General features: G+C 38.6%; 1 protein-coding gene across 2 annotated transcripts in view; it reads left to right on the top strand.

The window, feature by feature from the left end:
- The window catches only part of FAM169A (family with sequence similarity 169 member A), an 89,192-nt gene that overhangs the window by 41,745 nt on the left and 31,207 nt on the right, over positions 1-16,240 (top strand). For both annotated transcript variants that reach the window (XM_030798552.1, XM_030798553.1), the window contains exon 6: positions 11,133-11,312. In XM_030798552.1, coding sequence (XP_030654412.1) covers positions 11,133-11,312 — 180 coding nt within the window. The remainder of the gene's footprint in view (positions 1-11,132; positions 11,313-16,240) is intronic.

Below are 16,240 nucleotides of genomic sequence, written 5' to 3'. Positions count from 1 at the left end.
TAGAGAGGTATAGTAAGTTACTTAGAGAAGTAGAAGTAAATACCAAAAATATCAGCTAAATGACTTCAAAATGGTTGCTTTTGGGGTGTAGAAAGTGTGTGTGTGTGTGTGTGTGTGTGTATGTATCAGAAAAGTGGTCACAGAGCTGCTTTTTTTTTTTCTTAAGTCTTATATGACTATTGTATTCTAAACAATGTTATGGATAACTTTGATTAAAAACAGGAAGTATACATTTAAAAAAATGAGGCCATGTCCAAAGTGTAATCACTGTCTACCACAAAACTAGCTGAACTTTATAAATCCTTCTCGGCCTGGAATAATCAGGACTATCTGTTAAAGGGCTATGCTAACTAGAAAATTAATGAAAAAGTCTCATACAGTTACTAAAATAATACAAAACAAATCACTGGTTAATTCAGTGGAAGTTTTGTGACTTTTGGCCTATATCAAGAAGTATATAAAGATGCAAATTTGTGTAAATCGCATACCGTATTTTAGTGTAGGTAAGCTCAGAGAAAAAACACAGTTGAGGTCACTATCATTAGGCGCCATTTTTGAAGTACTCATTGTTATTTGGCTTCAACTGTCAATTGCCGTGATCCAATTTGAAGACTTAATATTTTGGGGAAGAACAATCTAGTCAACAACTACTATAAGTCAGTTTAGCTCACTACTGAAGGGATTTATGACCAATACTAGGAAGTGTATTTCTGGTTTTTGTAATCTTCATTTGAGATGATTTGTAATGGAAGCATTTTTTCCTGTCCACATTTACTAGTCAGCTTTCCTTGTGGCTTCCAGACCTTTTACTAGGGGCTATATCCATGATCTTCCCTACATTTTTGGACAGATTACTCACTTCCTGTTCACTAAAAATCAGATTTCTGGGCCTTTTAAGGTTATTTTAAGGAATAATAAACATTGTGATGTAAAATTATAAGGATTGATAGTATAGCTAAAAGTGAAACCCAGCTGAATTTTTTGTTGGGAGAGTGAGATTATATTTTAAGGACTTGAGTCTGTCTAGGTGTGATTCTTGTCTTTGGGAAGTGTGCAAAGGTGTGTGAGAGTCCTGTACTACTCTGTGGCTACCTGAAATGTATAATTGGGAAACGAGATGGCTGCTTTGTTTAGGTGAAGTTCTAGCTATCTGAAAAACCACATGCTTGCCAATAAGGTTCTGTTTATTCGAGAGATAGAGTTGACTTTAGTGGAAACACAAAGATGATTCGTCGTGGGTTCAGCTCTCAAAGCACCAAAAATCTAGTGGATGTGACAATAAAACCCACAACATCATAGTCAATAAGCTATATTATTAGATAATCATAATTTAGTTTCATAAGTAATATATTTGAGGTATCAACAATAGCAGTCTTTGAAAGTGTAGTTAATTTTGCCTGGAGGAAGGTGTGACTGGGAAAGTGATATTTAAAAGTAGCTTTGAAGGGTAAGTAGGTTGTCAGTAAGAGAAGGGGGAAGGGAAAGAACATTCTTGGTAAACATGTGAATGGAATATAAATATATGCAGAAGGCACAGAGTCATGAAAGTTTAGGGCATATTTGGAACTACATCCTGGTGGGACTAACAAGTAGGAGAAGTGAAGATGGAGGTCCCATTGCAAGGGATCTTAAGTGTCCTACTAAGAAGTGTGGCATTTTATTGGCCAGGAAGCTATCAAATAATTTTATGTAGAAGTAACATGATTAAATATTTTGGGACATACTATTTGGAGCACTTGGAAAATTGTATTTTAAAGTCAGGGAAGTCAATTAAAAGAGCTGTTTTAGTAGTTCAGGTGAATGAAGGACCAGAACTAGGAAAGCACCAGTAGGAGTGGAGAAGGGAACATCTGAGGGAGAGTTTCAGGTGGACAGAGTGTGGTAACTCCATAGTGTGTAGGGAGGGAGTGGAGGAACTAGTGATGAATCTGAATGGCTTTGGCTTGGGTGCTTAGGTGTTGGTGGGAGGCTGTTAATTAAGATTGGGACTAGAAGAAGAGTAGTAGTTTGATAATACTTTAGTTCAATTTTGACATAGGCATATGTGTCCCTAAGGCATATATAAGTAGACATAACATAGTTAGAAATGTAAGCTGGAGCACATGGAAGAGGTATGGATATTTATGTGGGCTCCAGAATACTTAAGGTAATTTTACAGCGTGGATGAGATCAATCAAAACTGTTGTATAGAGTGAGTGTATTTGTGAATATTGGTATGAGGAAATGACACTGAAAACAGCCTAAAGTAACCAAACATAACTGGAGGGAGTATCCTGGCAAAAGGTAGTCTCTCCTGACATGTGACCACTGATGACCTGAGAGTTAACAAGGAAATGTTGATCTGCTGAGAGATAAGAGGAAAGTTAGCTGAGGCTGCTAGCTGTCCATAAAATATTTGTGGTTCATTTTCTATATTCTAGTCAATGGCCAGAGCTGCCCAGTCAGGGATTCTATTTTCCAGTCACTGTTACAACTACAAGGGGCTGTGTGACTAGTTCTCTACAAAATAATGAAAAAGATGATGCATGTGACTTTGCGTCAAGGTGGTTAAGATGCATTCCTTTTCCTCATCTATACAGAGGACTTTGCAGATGTAAGGGATGAGGAAGCCACAGGATAAAAGGAACTTGGTGGCCCTGGTGGACCACACTTCCCAGTATTTACATCCTTGTGTAGGCTGTTTGAATCTGGGCTGGCCCTATAACTTGCTTTAACCAGGAGAATGCATAACACTGTGCTCAGCCTTAAGAAGGCTGGCAGGTTCCACTTTGGCACTGTTAGAAGCTAGTCACCATGTAAGAAATACAACGACCTAGAGACTACTCTGAGTTCGTGAAGAGACCCCAGCAGCTCCATTGAAGAGAACTGAGGCTCTGGCTGACAAGCCCAACTGTTCTTCCACCTGCAGCCAGTACAGACTGTCCCACTGTGGGAGTGAGGCCGTTGGATCTTCTGCCATCCCAGTGCCCTAGCTGATGCCGTATGAAAGTTGTGATAAACAGGAAATAAATTTTAGTTCTAAGCCAATATGTTTTGGGCTGGTTTTTAGGCAGCAGTAGGTAACTGAAACAGTTCCTGCATGATTGTGAGGAGGAAACCATCCACTTCCCAGGAGCGTGTAACTGTTAATTTGAGCAAAAAAGGAACTTTTATTATGTTAAACATTCCAGGTTTGGTTTGTTACGGCAGCTAGCATTGCCTTAACTAATTTATAGAGCATGAAGACTGTAATGAGAATACCTAGTGGTATATGACAGGGTCGCTCATCTGAGGACAATCTGAATTTCTGAATAATCTGAATCTGATAATCTGAATCTGAAATTCACTTTATGTATGTCTTCAATGGAGACAGTCACACACTGATGGCTTCATGAGTTGTTAAGTTTTAAGGGGAGAGAATGCATATACCTGGGTGGACAAAGAACGAACGATAATTCTATGAGAAGCAGCAGCTACTCAGTTGTGGCAGAATATCTGTTCTTGAATTCAATACATAGACCCTGAATGGTGTCACTGAAATTTATTCATTTATTAAAAAGTTGATCTTAAGTGCCATATAGATAGGGAAAGGGAGGCGGGGGAAGTGTGAGAAAGAGCAAGAGGAAGAAATTGAGAGATAGTCATAGATATTTTGTAAGCTCTGTCCTCTGAGAACTTAGATTTTAGGGGGAGACATAGCAATGAATGGACAAGTTGATGATATGCTGTCAGATGCTGTGAAGACAACCAAAGTAAATTGAAAGAATAGAACGTGTGGGACAGCAGGTACTATTTTAAATGGAATAGTTAGGGGAAGTCTGAATGAAGTGATGGAATAATGAGATCAAGAGAAGAAATTTTCAGGCAAAGAGCTGAAAATGCAGAAGCCCTGAGGCAGAAACAAGTTTGGGGTATTTCAGAAATAGTAAGAGCAGTGTGGCCAGAGTATAGTGATTGATATGGGTTAGGAGAGAGGCAGGGACTGTATCCTGAAAGGTTTTTTAGGCCAAAGAAAGAATTTGAATTTTATTCTGGAGGTGATGGGAAACTGTTGAAGGGTTTTGGGTATAGGAGTAACATCTGGTTTGTCTTTTAAAAAGGCAACTCTGGCTGCTCTGTGGGAGCAGGGGTTCTGGGTGCTGCAGAGATGGCAGGGTTGAGTTCAGCTAGCTAAGAGGCTGTTGTAGAAGCCCTGGTGAGAGGTGACGGTAGCTTAGACAAGGGAGATGGGGTAGAGGTTGTAAGAAGTGATCATGTTTGAGATTAGTTATGAAGTTATTGCTGCAGGATTTCTGATGGATTGTATGTGGGCTGTGAAGGAAGAGTCAAAGATGAGTTCCTAGAGTGGGCGAGTGGGGGTGCGGTTTACTAAAAAATTGCTAAACTAGGTGGAGTAGGTTTTGGGGCTGTCTGCAAAATCTGATTATAAATGGTTTATTGGAGTCACTTGTAAGTTGATATTTTGTTTTTACATTTTTAACAACTGACTGAGATATTCATATACCATACAGTTCACCCATTTAAAGTGTACACTTCAGGCTGGGTGCGGTGGCTAATGCCTGTAATCCCAGCACTTTGAGAGGATGAGGTGGGTGGATCACCTGAGGTCAGGAGTTTTTGAGGCCAGCCTGGCCAACACAGTGAAACTCCATCTCTACTAAAAATACAAAAAAATAGCTGTGCATGGTGCTGCACACCCGTAATCCCAGCTACTAGGGCGGCTGAGGCATGAGAATTGCTTGAACCCAGGAGGCGGAGGTTGCATTGAGCCAAGACGGCCCAGTGTACTCCAGCCTGGGCAACAGAATGAGACTCTGCCTCAAAAAAAAAAAAAAAAAAAAAAAAAAGGATACAATTCAGTTTTTAAAAATACATACACAGAATTATGAAACTGTTACCACAGCTAATTTTAGATAATTTTCATCCCTCCACTAAAGAAACTCTGTTCATTAGCAGTCTCTCCCCATTTCCTCCTCACTCCTAGGCCCCAGCCCTCAACAACCACTAATCTATTTTATATAAATAATATGTGACTTTTTGTGTCTGGCATCTTTTGTTTAGCATAACATTTTTAAGTTTTATTCATATTGTAGCATGTATCAGCACTTCATTCCTTTTTATGACCAAATAGTGTTACCTTGTATAGATATACCAGTTTTGTTATCAGTTGATGAATAACAGTTTGGGGTTGTTTGTTTTTTGTCATTGTTGCTATTTTGAATAATGCTGATATGAACAATTGTATACAAGTTGTTGTTTGGACATGTCTTCAAGTCTCCTAGAGTGTGTATGTAGTTGTGGAATTGCTGGGTCATATGGTAACTCTGTTTCGCCTTTTGAGAAACTGCCAAACTGTCTTCCATAGAGACTGTACCATGTTACTACATTCCCACCAGCAGTGTGTGAGGGTTGCAGTTTCTCCACATCTTAGCCAACACTTGCTATTCGTCATGTTGATTATAGTTCACCTAGCAGATGTGACGTAGCCGTGCCATTGTAATTTTGATTTGCATTTTCCTAGTGGCTAAGAATGTTGAGCATCTTTTCGCGTGCTTATTGGCCATTTGTATATCTTCTTTGAACAGAAATATTTCAAATAATTTGCCTTTTTTTTTTTTTCTTTGAGACGAGTCTTGCTCTGTCACCCAGGCTGGAGTGCAGTGGCGCAATCTCAGCTCACTGCAACCTCTGCCTCCTGGGTTCAAGTGATTCTCTTGCCTCAGCCTCTTGAGTAGCTGGGGTTATAGGTGCGCGCCACCATGCCCAGCTAATTTTTGTATTTTTAGTGGAGACGGGGTTTTGCCATGTTGGCCAGGCTGGTCTTGAACTCCTGACCACAGGTGATCCGCCCACCTTGGCCTCCCAAAGTGTTCAGATTACAGGCGTGAGCCTCCGCGCCTAGCCATTGTTTGTCATTTTTAATTGGGTTGTTTTAAAAACATTTTTCCCAGCCTTATTGTGGTATAACTGACATACGAAAACCTGCCCATATTTAAAGTTTAAAATTGTGCTTTGACATATATATATATATATATATATATATATATATATATACACACAGCTGTGAAACCGTCACCACAACCAAGATAATAAACATATCTGTAATCTTGTCTTTGCCCTTTTGTAATCGATTCCTCCCTCCCGTTTGTTCCCGAGGAAACACTTTGCTGCCTATTAGTGTAGATGAGTTTGCTTTTTCTAGGATTTTATATAAATAAGGACATACAGTATATATACTCTTTTTGGCAGTTGGGTGGAGGGGCGGGGTCTGGGTTCTTTCAGCACATTTTGAGATTCCTCCAGTTATAATTCATAGACCATAGAATTAACTTTTTTACAGTGTAGAATTCAGTAACTTTTAGCATATTCATATATTTCTACAGCTATCACCACTATCTAATTCCTGAACATTTTCATCACCTCAGAAAGAATCCCTGTACTAATTGGCAATCACTTCCCATTTCCTTTACCCCACAGTCCCTTGAAACCACCAATCTAGTTTCAGTCTGGGTTGTCTTTTTCTTTTTGAGTTGTAAGAGCCCTTCACATGTGTTAGATACAAGACCCTTGTCAGATAAATACTTTGGAAATGTTTTCTCCCATTCTGTGAGTTGTCTTACTTTCTTGATGGTGTTCTTTGAAGCCCAGAAGTTCTTAATTTTGATGAGGTCTAATTTATCTACTTTTTCTTTTGTCACTTGTGCTTTTGGTGTTATATCTAAGAAGGCTCTGCCTAACCCAAGGTGACAAAGGCTTACACCTATGTTTTCTTCTAAGAATTTGAGTAGTTTTAGATCTTATATTTAGGTTTAGAATCCATTTGCAGTTAAAATTTGTACATGATTCAAGGAAGGTGCCTGACGTCATTATTTTGCATTTGGATATCTAGTTGTACTAGCATCATTTGTTAAATATGTAATTTTCCCCCATAGAATTGTCTTGGCACCCTGTTGAAAATGAATTGACCATAAATACGAGAGTTTATTTCTGGACCCTCAGTTCTATTTCTTTGATCTGTGTATGTGTTCCCATGCCAGTAACATACTGTCCTGATTACTCTAGCTTTGTAGTAAGTTGAAATTTGGAAGTGTGAATCAGTCTTGACAATTTCTTTGTCAAGATTATTTTGGCTATTTGGGCTCCTTATTTTCATATGTGTTTGGGATGAACTTGACAACTTTTGCAAGACAGTTCGCTAGGATTTTGAGTCTGTAGGTTGTATTGGGAAATATTGACATCTTAGCATATTAAATTTTTAGATCCATGAACATGAGATGTCTTTCCACTTATTTTAGGTGTTCTCTTTTTTTTTTTTTTTTTTTTTTTTTTTGAGACGGAGTCTCACTCTGTCGCCCAGGCTGGAGTGCAGTGGCTCAATCTCGCCTCACTGCAAGCTCCACCTCCGGGGTTCACGCCATTCTCCTGCCTCAGCCTCCAAGTAGCTGGGACTACAGGCGCCCGCCACCACGCCCGGCTAATTTTTTGTATTTTTAGTAGAGACGGGATTTCACCGTGGTCTCGATCTCCTGACCTCGTGATCCGCCCACCTCAGCCTCCCAAAGTGCTGGGATTACAAGCGTGAGCCACCGTGCCCGGCCTATTTTAGGTGTTCTCTAATTTCTCTTAACAATGTTTGTAATCGCTATTGTACAAGTTTTGTATATCTTTTGTTAAATTTATTGTCTTTTTGATGCTATTATGAATGAATTGTTTTCTTAATTCCATTTTTTGGATTGTTCATTGCTAATATATAGAAATACAAATGATTTTTATATATTGATCTTATATCCTGCAACCTTGCTGACCTTATTAGTTTTAATAGTTTTGTTTTTTAAGTGGATTCCTTAGGATTTTCTGTATATAAGATCGTGTTACCTGCAAACAGAGACTGTTTTGCGTTTAGCTTCCTGATCTTGAATGCCTTTTCTTTCTTTTTCTTGCCTAATTATTCTAGCTAGATCCTCTAGTACAATGTTGAATGCAAGTGGTGAGAGTAAATATCCTTGTCTTTTTCCTGATCTTAGGAGGAAATATCCGGTGGTTCACCATTATCATGTTAACTGTGGTTTTTTTGTAGATGCCCTGTGTTAGGTTGAGGAAGTTGAGTATTTTTATCATGAAAGGTTGGGTTTTGTCAAATGCTTTTTCTCCAGCTATTGAGATGATCAAGTAGCTTTTGTTTTATTTACATTCAGATGAGCTCTTTCATTCTTGATTTTGAAGTCTCATGCTTTACTGAGGTTAAAGATAGACATTAGTAGTCATCAGCATTTGGATAAATGGCAGAAGTCTTGGGGGGTGAATAACAATACTCAGAGCACATAGAAAAGAGAAGGCTAAATATGGAATTTTGAGGAATATAAACAATCAAACATGTGCAATGCTAGCTTAAATGTAATCTGAGCTAGTAAATTTAATGAAAACTTTACCTAAGACAGCAGGTTATAGTTTTTGCTTTACTAGGTAAATCCACAGCTTTTGGTGGATCTTAAAAGTCCCTGATAATATGGAAAGTTTTTCTGCTCTTTATTTGATTGCATTTGTATGAGTCAGACCCTGGAGAGCAGAAGTATTAATATGTAAAGTGTAGGTGAAGGAAGAGAACCAGCATGATTTTCTGAAAGGAACATGTACGTGGCAAGTAAATAGTAGAAGAAATTTAAACGTTGTGAACACACTGCTTGTTCCATAAACTGGCCATTTTAACACTAGTCTGAGATGCTGGAATTTCCCTTCTCTCTACTAGGAGGAATGTTGCTGTGAAAATAGAAAAAAAATCAATTTATGAGAAACTTTGCATTTATGTGGTATTCTTTTGTACGGAGCCTGAAGCACGCAGAGTAATGAACAACCATAGGATCCTCAGACTTTGTATTGAGAACTAGAACTAGACAGTGCTTTCTCTTCTCATTCATTTTTGCTTTGTACTTCAAACTTGACTACCACTACTTATAAAGTAATGTTTGTTAATTTCATGATCACTGCTATTGTTACTATGAAAACCCCTCAATTTCAAGGCATTAAAAACATAATGGTTGTGTTAGCTTGTTGATGAGACTGTTACCGGAAAGGGGTCCAAGGCAGGGTTTTTGGGTCTTGCACAAGAAAGAATTCAGGGTCAGTCCATAAAGTGAAAGCAAGTTTATTAGGAAAGTAAAGGAATAAAAGAATGGCTACTTCACAGACAGAGCAGCCCCAAGGGCTGCTGGTTGCCCATTTTTATGATTATTTCTTGATGATATGCTAAACAAGGGGTGGATTATTCACACCTCCCCTTTTCAGACCATATTGGGTAACTTCCTAATGTTGCCATGGCATTTGTAAACTGTCATGGTGCTAATGGGAGTGTAGCAGTGAGGACCACCAGAGGTCACTCTCATTGCCATCTTGGTTTTGGTGGATTTTAGCCAGCTTCTTTACTGCAAGCTGTTTTATCAGCAGGGTGTTTATGACCTGCATCTTGTGCCAAACTCCTGTCTCATCCTGTGACTTAGAATGCCTTAACTGTCTGGGAATGCAACCCAGTAGGTCTCAGCCTCATTTTACCCAGTTCCTATTTAATATGGAGTTGTGCTGGTTCAAACACCTCTGACAAGATTACTTGTTAGATTTGTATAAAAAATCTAGACCCTTAGAAATAGCCTAACTGAATGTCAGCAATTAAGATCTAAGTATATTGACTGGGTGCAGTGGCTCACGCTAGCACTTTGGGAGGCTGAGGTGGGGCAGATCACCTGAGGTCAGGAGTTCAAGACCAGCCTAGTCAACATGGTGAAACCCCTGTCTCTACTAAAAATACAAAAATTAGCCGGGTGTGGTGGCGGGAGCCTGTAATCCCAGCAACTTGGGAGGCTGAGGCAGGAGAATTGCTTGAACTCAGGAGGTGGAGGTTGCAGTGAGCCGAAATCGCACCATTGCCCTCCAGCCTGGGCAACAAGAGTGAAATTCCATCTCAAAAAAAAAAAAAGAAAAAAGAAAAAAAAAAAAATATCTAAGTATATTACCATATGCATTACCTATTCTAAATTTAAATTAGTTGGTAGTCTCGGAGATTGTTCCAGAAAGTTATGTAAGTAATCCAATTCAGTCATAAATTGTTCATATTACTTGGTTGAACTGAAAAAAGTTGTTATATTGATCAACTCGTTAAATGATATGATTGGTAAGACAATTTGTGAGATGTTTGACATTTTGTTTCTTGTTTGAACTACATTATTGGAGTTATCCAAAATCATATGAATAATCTGAGAATAATAGATTATTTTATTTGAGGCAAAAATGATAGAATAATGACTGATAACTATGAATTCTAAAATTAACAGGAAGTATGACACACCACCATGTTCCCTCAACTTGTAAACTACCTTGATATATTAAAGGAATTAATACATCTATTGGAATGGTCAAAACCCAGATATAGAGCAGGGTTCTTAAAAGACAAATCAGCATAGCTGTATATAATAAGGAGAGAGATATATAGACACTACAAATTTTTTCTCCTGTTTAACTTTTAACATACAAAATGTATTTAGCATTGTATCTACAGGAAATTATATCTGTGTCTAAGACAGATGTTTCCAATTCACCCCAATTTATAGGCCTTAAAAATTTGGAGAACTAATTCACTTCTTTACTATCATCAAGTAGATAAAAATGAAATGCTACTCATTAGGAAAAATGGAGAGGGAAAATATGAATGTTTAAAAAACGAAATAAAATACAGATCAGAGACATCCTCAAAGAACAAAAAGGATATTCAGGTACTAAGGTTGGAATGATAGTCTTCAAATACTCTTCAAATTTGAAATTTTAATAGTTGATGAGTTTTAAAGTTGCGTAAGTCTATAGACAGTGATGGTATGTATATAATACATATAGTGAAGTATGTATTTTGGAATATGGTACTGAGCTATTTGTCCTATATTTGATGATACTACTAGCAAACATAAAATACATAGCTCCTTTCATTATCACATTATGCATTATAATGTCTAATAGTACCTGAAAAACACTATATTATAACATTTATATATTTAACATTTTTTGATAGAGGAAAAAAACTTTTTTTTAGAAAGGCTGTTAACTCATGTCACTAAATGTATATATATTTTTTAATGTGAGAAATTATTGGGTTTCTGTTCTTATTACTGCAGGAAGCATATGTGCCTCTTTTCTTACCCAAAGTTACCAATTGCCAGTTCTTGATACAATGTTTCTAAGAAAGAAGTACAGAGGTAAAGATTTTGGGCTTCACATGCTGGAGGACTTTGTTGATTCCTTTACAGAAGATGCACTTGGCTTGCGGTATCCACTGTCTTCTCTCATGTACACAGGTAAATGGACTAAGTTAAAAAATGATAGACTTGTCTTTATGTCACTTCCGACTTGTTTCTTCAGAATATAGTAAATGCGTATATATCAGTATCACATAAATTTGGAACCTTAGGCTCTCTAGAACTTACTTTGGCAAATGTGCCCTTATGTATTTGTTTTCTGGGGGTTTGGCAGTCTTAAAAAACTTTAAATGTAATTCATATACAATACAATTGCCGGGCACAGTGGCTCACACTTGTAATCCCAGCACTTTGGGAGGCTGAGGTGGCCGGATCACCTGAGGTCAGGAGTTCAAGACCAGCCTGGCCAACATGATGAAACTCCATCTTTACTGAAAATAAATAATTAGCCGGGCGTGGTGGCGCGTGCTTGTGATCCCAGCTACTCGGGAGGCTGAGGCAGGAGAATCGCTTGAATCTGGGAGGCGGAGGTTGCAGTGAGCCAAGATCATGCCACTGCATTCCAGCCTGGGTGACAGAGCAGGACTCCATCTAAAAAAAAATCCAAAACCAAAAAAAACAACATATACCATAATATTTGCCCTGTTAAAAGTGTATAATTCAGTGGTTTTTAGTATATTCATAGTTTTTCAATCATAGCCAGCAGTTCCAGAACATTCTTATCACTCCAAAAAGAAACCCTGTACCAATTCACAGTTACTATCCATTTCCCCTTCATCCTGTAGCAACCACTAATCTGTTTTCTGTCTCTGTAGATTTACTCATTCTGGACATTTTTCATATAAATGGAATCATACAGCATGTGGCTTTTTGTGTCTGGCTTCTTTCACTTAGCATGTTTTTAAGGTTCATTTACGTTGTAGCATAAATTAGTACTTCATTTCTTTTTATGACTGAATAATATTCCATTGTATGGCTGTACCACAACTTGTTCTAAAGTGATTGCTCCATTTTACATTCCCATAAGCAATATTATATGAGGGTTACAATTTCTCCACATCTTCATCCTCACCAACATTTGTTATTATCTGTGTATTTTATTACAGCCCTCCACATCCTCACCAACATTTGTTATCTGTATATTTCATTACAGGCATCCTAGTGGATGTGCAGGGGCATCTCATAGTTTTGCTTTGCTTTGATGTTGAACATCTTTTCATATGCTTAATGGTCATTTGTATATCTTCTTTGGAGAAATCTGTTCAGATCCTTTGACCATTTTGGGGGGGTTGTTTATGGTAGCTTTTAAAATTAACAAAAAATAAATTTCAGACATACAAAAAGGAATAAAGAAGCTGGGAATGGTGGCATATGCCTGTTATCTCAGTTACTCCAAAAGCTGAGGTGGGAGGACTGCTTGAGTCCAGGAGTTTGAGACCAGTCTGGGCAACATAGTGAGACCTCACCTCAATTTAAAAAAAAGTAGTTTAAAAAGTAAGGCATTGGCTGGGCACGGTGGCTCACGCCTGTAATCCTAGCACTTTAGGAGCCCAAGGTGGGCGGATCGCTTGAGCTCGGGAATTCGAGACAAGCCTGGACAACATGGTAAAACCCCGTGCCTACAAAAATTACAAAAAATTAGCTGGGTGTGGTGGCTTGTGCCTGTAGTCCCGGTTACTTGAGGGGCTGAAGTGGGAGAATTGCTTGAGCCCAGGAGGTCGAAGCTGCAGTGAGCCGAGATTGCACCACTGCACTTCAGCCTGGGTGACAAATTGAGAGCTTACCTCAAAAAAATAAAAAGAAATAAAAATAAGATATCAAATACCCGTGCTATGTCAGCATGTACCATCCATGAGAAATGGCCTGTTGCCAATATGGTCGAAGCCTTCTATGTACTTCTACCCAATTAGACTCACTCCCCTTCCCTGGGATGAGTACTGTACCTAACTTGGCTTTATTTTTCTCATACATTTCTTAGACTTGTCATACATATGTGTGTATTCTCAAACAATAGGTTGCTTTATATATTTAAAAACTATAAATATGTACTGTATGAATTCTACAGTTTGCTTTCTTTACTCATCTTTGTATTTGTGAGATTCATCCGTATGGATTCATATAGTTCCATTTATTTTCAATGCCGTATTCCATTTTATGGACATATCATTTGGCGGTGATTTAAAACCATTAGTGGGTTTGTTTTTGCATTTGTATAAAGGTATACAACTACTCAATGAAGTAAGATTTAATGCTGGATAGTAATTAACCTAGAAACTCTTATAAAGTATAATTTACTATTGATTTCAATCTAACAGTAGACATTTATTTCCACTGAAAATATATTTTTATTCCAAATCTTCCACACCTTCTTTAATACCGAAAGCAATTCAGAAAACAGGAACCAAATACAGAATTAGATGCCCATCTTGAATCATATTTTCTCTCTAAATCCATATATCAGAGTGGGATGGGCATTGTGTGCCCTTGGACAGTCCTAAAATGCATTACCCCCTAATTACTGCTTTACTGAATTTGAGGAGAGATGCAAAGACATCCACTGCAGGTGGAATCCCTTAGTACCTACTCTCTTCTGTGATTCTAATGATAAATAAGTTGAATACCAAATGATTTACAGATGATTATCAGCTAATTTCTATCTTCCCATAAAGCCTTAGTACTTTGGGAGGCCAAGGAGGGCAGATCACTGGAGGCCAGGAGTTCAAGGCCAGACTGGCCAACAAAGCGAAATTCCATCTCCATTAAAAATGCGAAAATTAGTTGGGCATGGTGGCACATGTCTATAATCCCAGCTACTCAGAAGGCTGAGTCACCAGATTTTGCTTGAGCCTGGGAGGCGGAATTTGTGGTGAGCCGAAATTGTGCCACTGCACTTCAACCTGGGTGACAGAGCGAGACTCTGTCTCAAGGAAAAAAAAAAAAAAAAAAGCCAGGCCTAGTGGTGTGCGCCTGTAGTCCCAGTTACTCAAGAGGCTGAGGCAGGAGGATCACTTGAGTACAGGAGTTCAAGGCTGCAGTGAGCTACTACACTCCAGACTCAGGGAAAAAGCCAGATGCTGTTTCAAAAAAAAAAAAAAAAAAGGCAAGTATCTATTAAGTTATAATTTATATACAATAACATGTACCGGTTTTTTGTTTGTTTGTTTTGTTTTTTTTTTTTTTTTTGAGACGGAGTCTCGCTCTGTCACCCATGCTCTGGAGTGCAGTGGCGCAAACTCGGCTCACTGCAAGCTCCGCCTCCCGGGTTCACACCATTCTCCTGCCTCAGCCTCCGGGGTAGCTGGGACTACAGGTGCCCGCCACCATGCCCGGCTAATTTTTCTGTATTTTTGGTAGAGACGGGGTTTCACCAGGTTAGCCAGGATGGTCTCGATTTCCTGACCTCGTGATCCACCCACCTCGGCCTCCCAAAGTGCTGAGATTACAGGTGTGAGCCACCACACCCGGCCGAGTTACGAGTTCTTTATGTATCCTGGATATGCGTTGTTATATGTGTGTATTGTTAATTCTTTCTCATGGCCTTTTCATTTTCTTTAGTCCATGTGCATTTTTTGCAAGTAAGTTTTGAAATTATTTAGTTTACATCTCCCATCCTACTATTTATTCTTTATTTGTCCCATTTATTCTTTCTCCTTTTTTCTTTCCTTTTGGAAGTATTTATCAGTGTTCTATTTTATCTCAACAGTTGGTTTATTAGCCATGCCTTTTTGTTTTGTTTTGTGGCTTGTTGTGTTGGTTTTCTCCAGCTTCTTCCTTCCTTTTAGTTTTGGAAACTAAACCCTGAACATATGAGAAATATCTTCAAATATACAGGGAAAAAAATGATAGACTAGTGTCCTAACTTCTGTACCAAGTCTAGATTGAACAAATGTGAAGAGTTTGCCATATTTGTTTTAGTTTAAGAGAGAACCGGCCGGGCGCGGTGGCTCAAGCCTGTAATTCCAGCACTTTGGGAGGCCGAGGTGGGCGGATCACGAGGTCAGGAGATCGAGACCATCTTGGCTAACACGGTGAAACCCCGTTTCTACTAAAAATACAAAAAATTAGCCGGGCGTGTTGGCGGGCACCTGTAGTCCCAGCTACTCGGGAGGCTGAGGCAGGAGAATGGCGTGAACCCGGGAGGCGGAGCTTGCAGTGAGCCGAGAGCGCGCCACTGCACTCCAGCCTGGGCGACAGAGCGAGACTCCGTCTCAAAAAAAAAAAAAAAAAAAAAAAAAAAGGAGAGAACCAAATACAGTGTTTATTGATTGTAATAAAAGATACAATTGATGTTCTCTTTGAACCCTTCCCTAATACCTTTCTCCTTTCCTCCCCAGAGATAATTGCACTCCTGAAGTTAGTGTTTATTTTCCTACTTATGGTTTCATATTTAGGTCTGTAAACATTATAAAATATTACTTAGTGTGCTTTCTTATTTTTTAAACCATTTTTTGTTGTAAAAAATTATACATAATATCTTATTTGTAGGTGAACAGTTCAGTGGCTCTTATGCACAGTATTTTGTACCCATCACCACCGTCTGTATCCAAAGCTTTTCAATCATCCGCAACATCAACTTTCTCCCCATTAAACAATTAACTCCCCTTTTCCCCTACCCCTATCTTCTGGTAGGTAACCTGTTTTCTGCTTTCTGTTCCTATGAATTTGCCCATGCTAGCTACCTCATCTAAATGGAATCATACAATATTTGTTTTTCTGTGTCTAGCTTACTTCACTAAACATAATATTTTTGAGGTCCATCATGTTGTAGCATATACAGTATCAAAATTCCATTCCTTTTTATGGCTGGATAGTATTCTTTTGTTTGAATATACAGTATTTTGTTTTGCCATTCATCTATTGATGGACACTTAGGTTGTTTCTATCTTTTGGCTATTGTGAATAATGCTTCAGTGAGCGTTGGTGTACAGATACCTGTTTGAGTCTCTGCTTTCATTTCTTTTGAATGTATACCTGAGGATGAAATTGCTGGGTCATACGGTAATTCTGTGTTTCACTTTTTGAGGAAC

Source organism: Nomascus leucogenys, chromosome 18, assembly GCF_006542625.1.
Source record: "Nomascus leucogenys isolate Asia chromosome 18, Asia_NLE_v1, whole genome shotgun sequence".
NCBI classification, from domain to species: Eukaryota; Metazoa; Chordata; class Mammalia; order Primates; family Hylobatidae; genus Nomascus; species Nomascus leucogenys.
Note: the sequence above shows the minus strand (reverse complement) of the source record. Positions and strands in the feature narration are given on the sequence as shown.